We start from the raw sequence: 12,665 nt of genomic DNA, 5'->3' as shown, positions 1-12,665 counted from the left end.
AATTAACATATTGGATGATGTTAGTGTTCTAGAGTAGTGTAGGTCATGTAACAAAGTGAGAATATAACACCAGGTTCTGGAAATGTAGTAGAAAGCTATTCCCCTGTTTTTCTTTAAGACTTACAGAAAGCTGAAGCTGAATTAGATTTCAAACACATTTTGGAAGTGTTTCTTAAAAAAGGGAAGCTTGCTAACCAGCTTCAAGTGCTAGTTAATTCTGGTTAAACAGGGAAACCTGATAATCCTTAGTGTTACATAGTGTGCTTCTTCTTCGGGGATCACTCTTAGCCGAGTAAGATTGTCTTCCATGAACACAGTTTTAACAGTGAATCCATAAGTGACCATGGAAGCCAATTCTGGATCCGTACGTCCTTCCACAGTGGGGCATAGGTTTCCAGGCAGGAGTTGATCACGGTGTGGATTTGCCAAACATGTCTTCCTCTTAACTCGTTTCTTCCTTTCGTTCTGAATTCGTGCTTCTTCATGATGATTTTGGTGGAGACGGGTGGTGCTGTGGTCTAAACCACTGAGCCTTGGGCTTGCTGATCAGAAGGTCGGTGGTTCAAATCCCTGCGACGGGGTGAGCTCCCATTGCTTGGTCCCAGCTCCTGCCAACCTAGCAGTTCGAAAGCACGTCAAAGTGCAAGTAGATAAATAGGTACCGCTCCAGCAGGAAGATAAATGGCGTTTCCGTGCGCTGCTGTGGTTCGCCAGAAGCAGCTTAGTCATGCAGCCACATGACGCGGAAGCTGTCTGCAGACAAATGCTGGCTCCGTCGGTCAGTAAAGTGAGATCAGCGCCACAACCTCAGAGTTGTCCGTGACTGGACTTAATGGCCAAGGGTTCCTTTACCTTTATTCTCCAATTAGAGCTCTCTCAGGCCACTGTTTCCTAATTATCAGTGCTTATACTGCATTTTTTATGATTTGCCCTGAGAGCATGTTTAAACCTCTTTTGTTGTCCACCGGCATTGTGCTTTCCATTAAGTTTGGAATAGAGTAGTTGCTTTGGAAGACGATAATGAGGTATCCGAACCACATGACCAGTCTAACAAAGTTTATGTTGAAGAATCATTGCTTCAACACTGGTGATCTTTGCTTCTTCCAGTACACTGACATTAGTTCGCCTGTCTTCCCCAAGTGATATGTAATTTTTTGGGGAGATACAATTGATAGAATCGTTTGAGGAGTTGGAGATGGTGTTTATAGGTAGTCCGTATTTCACAAGCATACAGTAAGGGTTGGTAGTACAATAGCTTTTTAAACAAGCATTTTGCTTTCCTCGTGAATGTCCTGGTCCTCAAACACTCTGCACTTCAAACAGGAGAAAGCTGCACTCGCAGAGCTCAGGCAATGCTGGATTTTGACATCGATGTTGGCCCTTGTGGATGCTTGGAGGGTCTGGCCCACTCTCAAACTCTTAATTGTGGCTACAAGATGGACCCCAATAAATTCACCCCATGGTGTCCAGCATGTCAAATCATTTGCTGCAACTAAGCAGAGGGGAAGAAAAAACTTTCACTTCCTTGAAATAGCTTGTGTTTGCCTTGGAAGTGGAATGCCTCTTCTGGCTGGGGATCCCAGGGATCTATCAGAATACTCTGTTAGATGTGGTCAGCAGCCTTGGAAGAGCTACGTACCCTTGGGCCTGGCTATACACGTTATGTAATGGTTTTCTGTGAGCTGTTTAGGGCGGGACGAGCATTAACATGGCTCCAGAATTAATCTTTTAGTCGTAATAGGTGGTCTTTATCTTTATAGCTCTTCTGAAAATATAATTAGTAGTTTTTCATTGAGTTGCATGTGTTTTGAGCATGGGTGGCTATATTATTTTACTGCACTATAACTTACCCTCTTGTGGACAGGGAACTAACCTGTATGGCAAGAAGGGTAGAAAAGTTATGACCTAAGAGTCCCTTGCCTCTCTTCTGCTTAAGCAGCTTCAGCGTGTTGAATGATATAATACTGAAAACACTTGGGCACAATGTTTTTGTAAATAACAAATGGACCAGAATCTATTTGTATAGATTTTCTTGCAGTGTTGCCCTTGCATGCTCCCTCTGGTATGGATTCTTGGAGCAGTGGTGCTCCTTCCAAGTCTGTTAGTCTTGAATTAAGAGAAGTGTCTCATACTTATAGTGCCGTTGGATTATGGTGTCAGTTGCTGGCAAAAGGCACTGGCATTTTGTTATTTTACAAGCAACCCTTGTTGTCCCCTCCCCCCACACAATAAACTTTTACAATTTCCTTTCGTGATTCTTGCTGTTTAAGTTATTCAGTTATTTAGTTATTATATGGAGTTTTTTTAAAAAAGTTACAATTACAAGATTACAAATGAACTGTGGTTAATTCCTCTGTTTACTTGGGCAGATCGATCTGTAAAATTCCAGTGGCATGTTCAAATGTGTTTTTTTCTACATCACTACTTGCTTATTCAATGGTTGTTCTTTTTTGCATTTCTAAGAAGTAACCAATCTTCCAGTTCTGCAGAATTATGTGTTAAACTCATGTCTCTCATGTGGGGAAATTGAACACAAGTTTACAGATCCTGCACTAGTTAGTTTGTTAATGAACTTCAAAAATTTACTAACTTCAGTAGCACAAAACCTACACAAATCCTGTAGTACTAGGCTGAGAATCTGTTCCTGCATAAGCTATTCCCCATCCTACACAATACTTTTTTTCTTGCAGCACTCAGCATACCATTTTCTGTGGTTTCAGGTTTTTCTTTGTGCCCATGTTTAGTGTCTAAAAGCAGATTTTCTCGTTGTAGGGAGAAGCTTGAAATCTTAACAGTCCCACAAATTTTAATGGGCTACTTAGCTCACTCTTAAGGTTCAGCCAGTACTGGGAAGACAAACCAATGTTTCATGAAAATGAAATGTCACACATGTCAGTCGCCGATCTCATAATCTTTTTAGCACCATGAAGAAGCTGGAAATCCATATCAGCCATCACACACAAACCATTGATATCCCTAAAGCTTTCATAAATTAATTAAATGGACATTGGTGCTGTTGCCCATGACACCTGACTAACAGATGGACCAACACTTTCAGTAGGCAGAGAAACCCGTTGACTGGAAGTTGCATGGCTTTTGGACCAAGAAGCTCCCAGTTTCTATTGACCTGTTTTTAAACATATTGGCTGCAGTTGGTAAATCTCCATTTGAGAGAAGGTTCTGTGTGTGTGTGTGTGTGTGTGTGTGTGTGTGTGTGTGTGTTGCTGCAGGGCAAGAACTCTGATGGCACAGTTCCATATTCAATTATAAACTGAGCTGTTCCTTCCTGGAATGATTGCAACATATGAGGAATTTGTTGTTATTCAGTTACCGTTGATAGGCAGGTGCTACATTCTACAAGATCCTACATGCGAATTGATTATACATAACACATGTATTAGTTGGGGAACCCAGTTTCACCAACTTATTGTAGCACAGCTGGAATCACATGACATCATTTCATTGCCTGTGCAAGTCGGCGAGGCTATAGCAAGGGGGTATAAGGAGCACTCGAGTTGTGCAACATCACAACTTTGCAGTGGTACAGCTGCAGCATCCACATACAGTATTACAGGCCCAGTGGCCAAGCAGAGGTTTTTGCCCAATTCCTTGCCTAGCAGCTTCAACAAGTTCTCATCAAAACACATAGACACCCAAAAAGCTTTCCTAGTTAACATTGCCACCACCTCAAGTATCCCAAACCATTAAATATGCCCCAGATTCTTGTACTAACTTCCTTCTTGACCCTCCCAGATCTGTTTATCAGTGTTAGGAATTCCCCAGGTGCCAGGCACATTTTTAGACTGGCACAGGTCCAATTGCAGCCAGGTGGAGATCTCTGGATGCCAGGCTGGTTAAAGACATCTCCATCTGGCTGGCTCCCTCCAGCTTTCCGAAACAGGTAAGCAGAAGGGCTTATTTGTGCCCCACCTTTTCCTCCAAGGAGTACATGGTTCACCCCCCCCTCAGTCAATCCCTACAACGGCTCTGTGAGGTAGGTTAAGAGGTTGTGACTGGCCCAGGGTCACCCAGTGAGCTTCAGGACTGAGTGGGGATTTGAACCCTGATCTCCCAAGTCCTAGTCTAAACACTACACCACACTGATGATTTAATGTGTTGTAAACCACTTTGAGATTTCTTCAGAATATAAAGCAGGGTAGTGTTCTTTCTGAATGGGAAGGGATGTTGGCAGAGATCACAGTGTTCTTCCCCTCGCTTAAAATATAATGATTTGTTTGTTTGGATTTGCAGTGTGCCATGTGCAAGAGACATGCAGGAAGTTACTAAAACTAAAGTGAAATGTGTTTATTCTTCCATGTTTACATTTCTGGATTTATTTTTCACAAAAAAACAGTAATAATAAAATCTGAAGTAGCCAGCAGATGTTGTCTGCAACACAGTTGGCCTTACCAATTGGCAAATGGAAGAGGTTTCACTGTCCCTGCCTTTGAGATGCAAGGTTGCTGGAAGTTCTCTCTTTTCAAAAATAAATAGAGCAAACAAAAATAAGCATTGGTGTGCTTGTTAGGTATTTGTGATAAAATAGACACCTTACACAAGACTTGAAGGTAAATCCTTACTTGTCAGGTTGGCAACTCTTCCAGCCAGTGTTTGCTTGAAGTTTCTACACTCCCATGTTCTCAGAGAGTCAACAAATAGAATAACCAACCAACTGTCACCTCCTTCCCCCAATACCATTTATTCTTTGTGAAATACATTTACAATGCATAGGTGGTATAATGACTAACGATACTTCACCTTGGCTATTAAGGCCACCTCAAAAAAAAACTTCCTCAGAATTAATTCAGATAAGCAGAAACACAATTTTAAGTCCTCTCCGATTCCCACCCGCATTCAAAACCTGTACATTTGGCAAGCTAACACAAGGCTAAAAGAAAAACACCTCTATATGACGTTTGAATATTCCTTTTGCCGCAAGCTTTTGGTGCTATTCCAGAGATATGAAGCTTCAGAGATGTGATTCCCACCTGGATTCTGAAGTGATACAATCTCACAGGGAGTACGTTATGTACATCATGTTTAAGTTACATCTGCTATGATGCTGATAAATCTCATGATGCACAGAGCTCCTAATGGAAAGTACTTTCTAAGAGTACTTGCTGCATGTCCTTGTTTGAACTTGATAGAAAGGATTGCTCAAAGGATGCTGATAGTTGATGTTAGGGATATTCGCTATTTGCCCATTGCACATCCGCCTTTATAATTTTTGTTTTTAATAATAGCTGTTTCTTGGCTTTATCTCTAAGTTGAGTTCATTTTTTATTGTGTGTGTGTAAGTAAAACTGTTGGCTGACCCTATTGTTCTATAATAAAAGCCAAAGAGAAGAGCCATTCAGTAGTGACTGAATAATTCACATTTGTAGAAACCTTGCACCCTACTATACCAATTATTTGCCATTTTAAAAAGTTCTGTTCTGTAGTTCCCAAGTCCATTCTCAGTGCCTGCTGTGCTGTCTCACCTTGTTGTTGAGAGGATTACAAGTCCCAGCCTTGGACAATTGTATTTCTGCCGGGCTCTGAACACCTCAGAAATACAGCATGACATATGTTCCCAGATGAGAAATTGCTCCAGAAGTTCCTCAGGGCACCTTTGATCTTCCATCAATTTTCCAGCAGTCTCTCTAGCTCCAAAGCTTGCAGTTGGAAAGGGAGCAGGGGATTATTACCTTGTGCTTAGTTTTGGAGGCATAACACAATGTTGGGAACGAGTCCCTGCTAGTTGAGGGAGAAAAAGGGACCTGATAAACATAGCCTTTTTTGTGGTGGCTACAAAGCCCAATCAAGATGTGCAAATCCCTTCATAATCAGCATGTGTCAAACCTGTGATAATTAAAGCATCATTCTCTTCTGATCAAGTGAAAATGATTGAACTTTCCTTGATTACATTTGACTGGTCAATTGGCCAGATTTTTTTTCTTTTTTTTCTTTTTACTAGTTGGATACCCAGGTCTTGAACTTGTATTAGGTGGTATCTGAGCACAATTTGATTACATGATAAGTCCAGTATCAAGACATAGTCTGATGAGCTGTAAATAGTGTTCATTGAGCCCAGAAGGCAATTCTAGTCTTTGAAATAAAAAAACCCTAGTATAGCTTTATTCATAAATTTATAATTAAACTGAAAGATCCTTAATGCACTGAATGAAGATTTGTAAATACCAGACCAGGTATTTTAAGTATCTGTAGAAGTAAGCCCTTTAACAGGGACGCGGGTGGCGCTGTGGGTTAAGCCACAGAGCCTAGGACTTGCTGATCAGAAGTTCGGTGGTTCGAATCCCCGCAACGGGGTAAGCTCCTGTTGCTCGGCCCCTGCTCCTGCCAACCTAGCAGTTTGAAAGCATGTCAAAGTGCAAGTAGATAAATAGGTACCGCTCCGACGGGAAGATAAACGGCGTTTCCGTGCGCTGCTCTGGTTGGCCAGAAGCGGCTTAGTCATGCTGGCCACATGACCCGGAAGCTGTACGCCAGCTCCCTCGGCCAATAAAGCTAGATGAGCGCCGCAACCCCAGAGTCAGTCATGACTGGACCTAATGGTCAGGGGTCCCTTTACTTTACTTTAAGCCCTTTAACACAAGTTGCCGTTGTGATTTAAATGGTCTGAAAGAGGTAGTTCTTGGTAGGATGAAATATTTTATATCATAAACCTTCAAGATTTACAGCTAGTAATTTGGTGTGTTTGAATGGAGGAAAATCCATTTTTAAGCACTAGCTTGCATTTTGAAAGTCCATATAGCCTTCAGGTACTTCTTTTTTTTACAGGCTGTGTTATGACAACTTGCTCCAAACTTGTCTTTTAAGAGATGGGTGCACACAGTACTTGGGTCTTTGCCCAGTATTCACAATGACACCAGCCTCATAATTGTAGTATTAAAGTAGGGGTTTTCACATCTCCTTAAAAAAGAAGAAAGCAATTAACCTCTCCAGCTCTTTGGTCTTTAAATACGGAGGCATCTCCTTTGATGATAACAAATGGCATTGTTCAGATTTTTGCAGGAAGAGTCTTTTCCTCCACCAGATTTAAAAGTTAGCAGCGATAATAATTAGTGAATTATACTATTCCACATGACATTATCTCTTGGGCAAAATGAGTCTTTAGTCAGTGATGCTGCTAGATCCTTATATTAGGTTTAAGTGCTGTGAAATCTGGCAACCAGACGGGGAGTAGATGAGAAATATATGCCAAGAAGTTCTATTTAAATGTATATTATGAGTTAATGCAGGAATTACTTAGGTTGCAGTCCCGTGATAGATCCTGTTGAACTCAGTAGGACTTATTTCTGAGTAGGCAGGCATAGCACAGCATTTTTGAAGTTAAAGCACCATGCAATGTGGGAGGGAAATTCTTTCTTTTCCCTTCAACAAACTGTGATGATATGATAGAAAAATGAAATGTTCTTTTCAACAGAGGTTAACATCTAGCCATTGTGCATGCATACATAACAACAATAGCTCCCCCCACCCCAAAGTTTGGTAAGAACTTTCTGCTGCTTACCTTTTGCCTCTTCTACAACCAAATCGCAGCAGATTGCAAAAATAGAGTGATTTTCCATCACAGCAGATTGCAAATATAGAATGATTTTCTATCACACAGCTGGAAGTCAAGTACCCAGCCACAGTGGATTTGCTAACTAGATATCCTCACCAAATCCTCTTGGTGCTAGAACATATTGTGTTTACCTTCCTGTACTCAAAGGCACCTTTGGAATGCAACTTGCAGAGCAGAGTGCTTGGGGATGATGCGTAATGTAGCACGGCGCCAGCTATGTGGTTACTCTCATTTAAGCTTTTAAACACTCATTTAATATTTTAAATAGAAACTGTTGGTCTGCTGCATTTTCAGAGCTGGTTTTGCTCTCAGTATCGCTTTGTCTGTCTAATGAAAAGGGGGTGCTTAGGCTGCTTCCTTTTTCCAGGTCAAGGAATATACAAAAGCTATGTAAAAGGGAGAAACTTTTTTTTTTTACGCTGCTCAAAGAGAAGAAAGGTTTTCAATTTCCTTTTCATTGCTAAGATGAAGTTAATTGCTATTTATTTAATGGTGCGCAGAGTATCCCCTCTTCTTCTAACTTGGTTCTCCAGACGTCCCGTTTCCCGGGGACAGTTCCTGGATTTACAAATAAGTCCCCATAGAAAATCTATTGAAGTTGAAAAGTGTCCCCAGATTCATTGAAAAAAATCTGGTAACCTTACTCCAGATTGCATGTTGTGGAAATTAAACATGTGGGCAAGTATCTTCCAGCAAATTCTTGCCCTTATCCACAGATGCAATTTTGTTTTCTGGTGGGGGCTGCTGAAGCATGGAAAATGGATGCTAAACAACGTTTAATACTCCTGTTCTCTAAGCTCAGCTATTTTTTCTAGTTTAGGGTTCCACGTGGGAGTTTAAAGTGGATTAAAAGCACTCTCTCTCTCTCTCTTTCTCTGATGGTGTACATATGATGTCCTCATTCAAGGGGCAGCTTCCCCTTTTCCTGCCAGCTGACTGGGATTTTTCCAACCCACAGATAACCCTATAAAGGAAGAGAATCTAATGTCAAATTGCACGTTACGCAACTGTGAATACACTAAGGTGCATTGTTTGGGCAGGGCTTTACGTTTGTGGTGACGTTTCCTTGAGTGCTGTCTGTCACCTTACTTCTGCCCTTCTTGAGCACAATCTAGCCATTTTGTTTCCTCAGCCCAAAGGAAAGCATGCAGTGTATTTATTTTCACTGCTTGTTGCTAAAGGCAACTCCGTGGCGCAGTTTCTTAAATGTTTTAAACAGCTGTTCCGTGCAAAACCTCTTCACTGCAAAATCGCTGTATTAAAAAAAAAAATGGCCATGGGGGGGGGGAATCAGCAGGTACAGGAGATAAGAAGGAAAATGGAGAAGAAAAATAGCAGTGCTTGTCTGCTCTTTAAACACTCCTCCCCTCAAATCGCTTTCCCTATCCTGCAATGGCCACATGCCTCGTCAATTTTATTTGCAATACATTTGAACATATTTGCACCTCTGTTTTGTGCGTCAGGAGGAGGGTCTGGAGATTAAAGGACCTTGTATCTCCTCCTGCATGACCATTCCTTGCTGTGTTGCGGTGCTTTTTGGTGGGCTTCTAAATCTCACCTGGCTGGGTGCTCTGCTGCCAATAAGGGGATATAGATATTCGCTCCACTTCCCTGTGGGGAGGAGTTGCGGTGGACCACATGGCCATCCACTCCCGTCCAGGGTCGGGGGCAGAGTCATGCGTCTCCCAGAGATCCCCACCCACGTCATTGTTCCAACCAGCCAATCCACTGACTGGGGGGGCGTGGCCAGGCCCCATTTAAATGGTGGCGCGAGTCAGAGAGCTTCCTTCTGGCTCGCTTCCTCGATCTCCCGCCTGCCCTCCCTATTTTCAGGTTTTGATATTGGCCTTGCTATGGACCTCAGTTGGTTGCCGTTGAGGGGTCTGGTAGGAATTTTTCCACTTGGCAAATTGGCATGGGCCATTTGGTTTTTGCCTACCTCATAGCAATCGTCACAACTTTGTAAGGTTTGGCAGTTAGGCATTGGTTGATCTTATGATGGGGGAGGTGAGGTGTGGCCATCGCCTGCCCCTCCAAGCTTAAGGGTATTCAGTTAAAGCAGCAGTTCTCAACCTGTGGGTCCCCAGATGTTGTTGGACTACAACTCCCATCATCCCTGAGCTCTGGCCTTGCTAGCTAGGGGTGAGGGGAGTTGTAGTTCAACAACATCTGGGGATCCACAGGTTGAGAAAGGCTGCGTTAAAGGAATCTGGGGGTGTTGATCATGTCTGAAGTCTGGGGCAGGGCTAGGGCCATGTCACAACCCCGTCGGGAATCCAGGGGGAGCTTGAGTTGGTTTGCATTGATGGGGCTCCCCCTACTGGTGGTGGACCCTTATAGGACTCCCTGCGTGATGGGCAGGAGTCAGATATCGTCAGGTCAATTCCAATGTCTAAGCCAATACTGATAATCTGTAACCAATAAAGTTGTGGCCTCAATTTGCCCAATAACCATTAACCTAATATCCGTGTCCTTGTGTCTTATGCATCAACGAGGGGGTGGCTATGGGGTCTCGACACACAACAGGTGGTGCCTCTCCGTTGCCACTCAGCTGGGTAAAACATGCACACACATTTTAAGGGGCATCTCGTCCGGCCCCCTGCAATGCAGGAATCTCAGCTAAAGCATGCATAGCAGATGGCCATCCGACCTCTGCTTAAAAACCTCGAAGGAAGGAGAGCCCACAACAGACCATTCGACAGTTGAACAGCTCTTACCATCAGAAAGTTCTTCCTGATGTTTATTGTTGTTGTTGTTATTTATATACCACCCGTCATCTGAGAAACACAGGGCAGTTTACAGCATCAAGACACAAAAATACGTGACATAATAACAAAATAATAACAATTTTTAAAAATCTATTTGAGTAAAAGGTTTGCCATTTTAGCCACTGTGAAACATACTTGAAACATTTGCTTGTGTGCAAATTTGGTGTTGCCCAGTTCCATTGGGGGGGGACAGTTTTCCAAAACAAATAGAAAACTGATCAAGAAAGCAATTATATGCTATTTATTTGCAATAATCTACCAACGTAGAAAGTCTCGTAGTAATTGGCACATTCTGGCAATTGAGTTTTGTAGCATTTGAGTGTGGATTTGAATTTATGAATGTATTTTTCATCCCAGTGTAACTAATTGTCTTTTCATGTTTTCCCTTCCAGTGTATCTTGAGGATAGTTTTGTAAAATCTGGAGTCTTCAATGTATCGGAACTGGTGCGGGTGTCAAGAAGTAAGTTTATCTTCTTTTAACCTATAGTTTTTTGTGTTACAATGTTTCTGGCTAAGAATCTGAACTCCAAACCACAGGAAACATTAACATTTGAAGTCCGTGGAACCCTAGACACGTGTTATAGTGAAATCTTCTTCCCCCTTGGCCTCCCATTGTTGAATTGGCATATTCTGACAAACCTTTTGCTTTTAAAAATACAGGCAGTTTTTGTGGGGTAATATGCATTGTTTAGTGTTTATACAGTAGGATCTGATTATATATCTGATTAGTGAACCCTATGAACTTCACTAAATGACTTTGTGCAAGCTGCTAACATTCTGACTTGCCCTGTAGATAAGTTACATGTTTACAGAGTATATTTAATAAATTAATCCTATTCAACAAGGTCCACCAAATATATATGATTATGGCTGCAAACATATGGACACTTCCTTAGGAATAAGTGCCATCAAATTAATTTCTGAATAAACCTGCATAGGATTGGGCTGCAAGCCTTTGGTTGAAAGAGCAGAGTGAGATTGCAGTTAAATTAATAGTTTCAGTTCTATACTATTAGCTTTGTTTTAATGAAGTATCAGGTTGATCTGTTCAGACATTTTTATTTTCTACAAAGGTTTGCATACCAAGTTTAGTTTATACTGAAGATTGCGAGGAAGTTTTTTTGATAAGCATGGAAATCAGTTAAACAAGGAATAAGCTTTTTTATGCCAGCAAGGAAGAAATGTTATAAATAGGAAGTTTAATTTTAGTTCTGAATAGTTAATAAATACATTTCTTTATTTGTCATGAGAATAATACATCCAGTGAGCATCCTATAGTTAGAGAATAGCCTGAGCTAAGATTATTCATCATGGTTTTTGAATATACTTGCATGGTAAAGTGCAGTTGTTGGTTGAATAGAAAAATGTGTTAATGTACAGCACTTGTGCATGTTTATTCAGGAGTCAATTCCACTGTATTCCCTAGCACTTACTTTCAGGTAAATGGGCACACAATTGCAGCCTTTAGTATTCTAAATTGCATTAAAGTCATTCAAAAATATGCAGCAACAGTGAAAACTTCCATTTTCATGTGTATTTGGGATTATTATACTGTGACATGAAACAATTAGTTTAACGTTCTGGGCCCTTCCAATTAGCAAGTAAATTGTATGTAAACTACCCCAAGAATTTGATTGAAGAGCACCAAGAGATAATAAATACACACATTTGTTGTAAATAAGTAATGTAATGCATGCTTGTATTAATGAAAGTGAAAATAATGCATGGAGCATATTAATGTATGTAAAATAAGAGTTTATTTTCCAATAGATATTCTGTTTCACCAACTGAAACAAGCGTGTGTTTATGCTGCATTTAAAATAATCCCATTTTTGTGTTGTTGCGTCCAGAATAAATACATTTTAAATTATGTAACAGAAGTATTGTACTTGTGACAGTAATTTTCACTTTTTTTCATGAAATGTTGATGGACCACGAGAACTCATGGAACTAGTTAATCACATAACTGTCTAGCTTTTCCTGGTTATGGGTTAATTTTTCCTCAAATTATGCAACTAGGAAAATTAATTTCCTCTTGCTTCTCATAGACAAAAATATAGAGAGAACTTTGTTTAAGGGTGTGCTTTTGTTAGTATTAAATTGCTGTTTAAAGACTGGTGTGACTATCTTAATGCTGTGTTCTTTAGCGCCTATAACCCAGGGAGCTGGAGTCAACTTCCCAATTGGAGAACTTCCAAGTCAACCATACTACCATGACATGAACTCGGGTGTAAACTTACAGAGGTCACTATCCTCTCCACCAACCAGGTGAGCATATCATTTTTAAAAAAGATCTAGCTATTGTTAGGATGTTGTTGTTGTTGCTGCT

The 12,665-nt window shown here is 41.1% G+C and overlaps 1 protein-coding gene across 16 annotated transcripts in view; it reads left to right on the top strand.

The window, feature by feature from the left end:
• NFIB (nuclear factor I B) overlaps positions 1–12,665 on the top strand; it is a 300,127-nt gene that overhangs the window by 218,420 nt on the left and 69,042 nt on the right. For all 16 annotated transcript variants that reach the window (XR_014214785.1, XM_082204901.1, XM_082204908.1 and 13 more), the window contains exons 4-5: positions 10,728–10,796; positions 12,484–12,604. Coding sequence is in view for 15 of the 16 variants with exons in the window: in XM_082204901.1 (XP_082061027.1) it covers positions 10,728–10,796; positions 12,484–12,604 (190 nt within the window). In the remaining variant the exon portion in view is untranslated. The remainder of the gene's footprint in view (positions 1–10,727; positions 10,797–12,483; positions 12,605–12,665) is intronic.

The sequence above is a fragment of the Podarcis vaucheri genome (assembly GCF_965113315.1).
Source record: "Podarcis vaucheri genome assembly, chromosome: 17".
Classification (NCBI taxonomy): Eukaryota; Metazoa; Chordata; class Lepidosauria; order Squamata; family Lacertidae; genus Podarcis; species Podarcis vaucheri.
The sequence above is the reverse complement of the archived record's forward strand: the minus strand, read 5'-3'. Positions and strand labels throughout refer to the sequence as shown.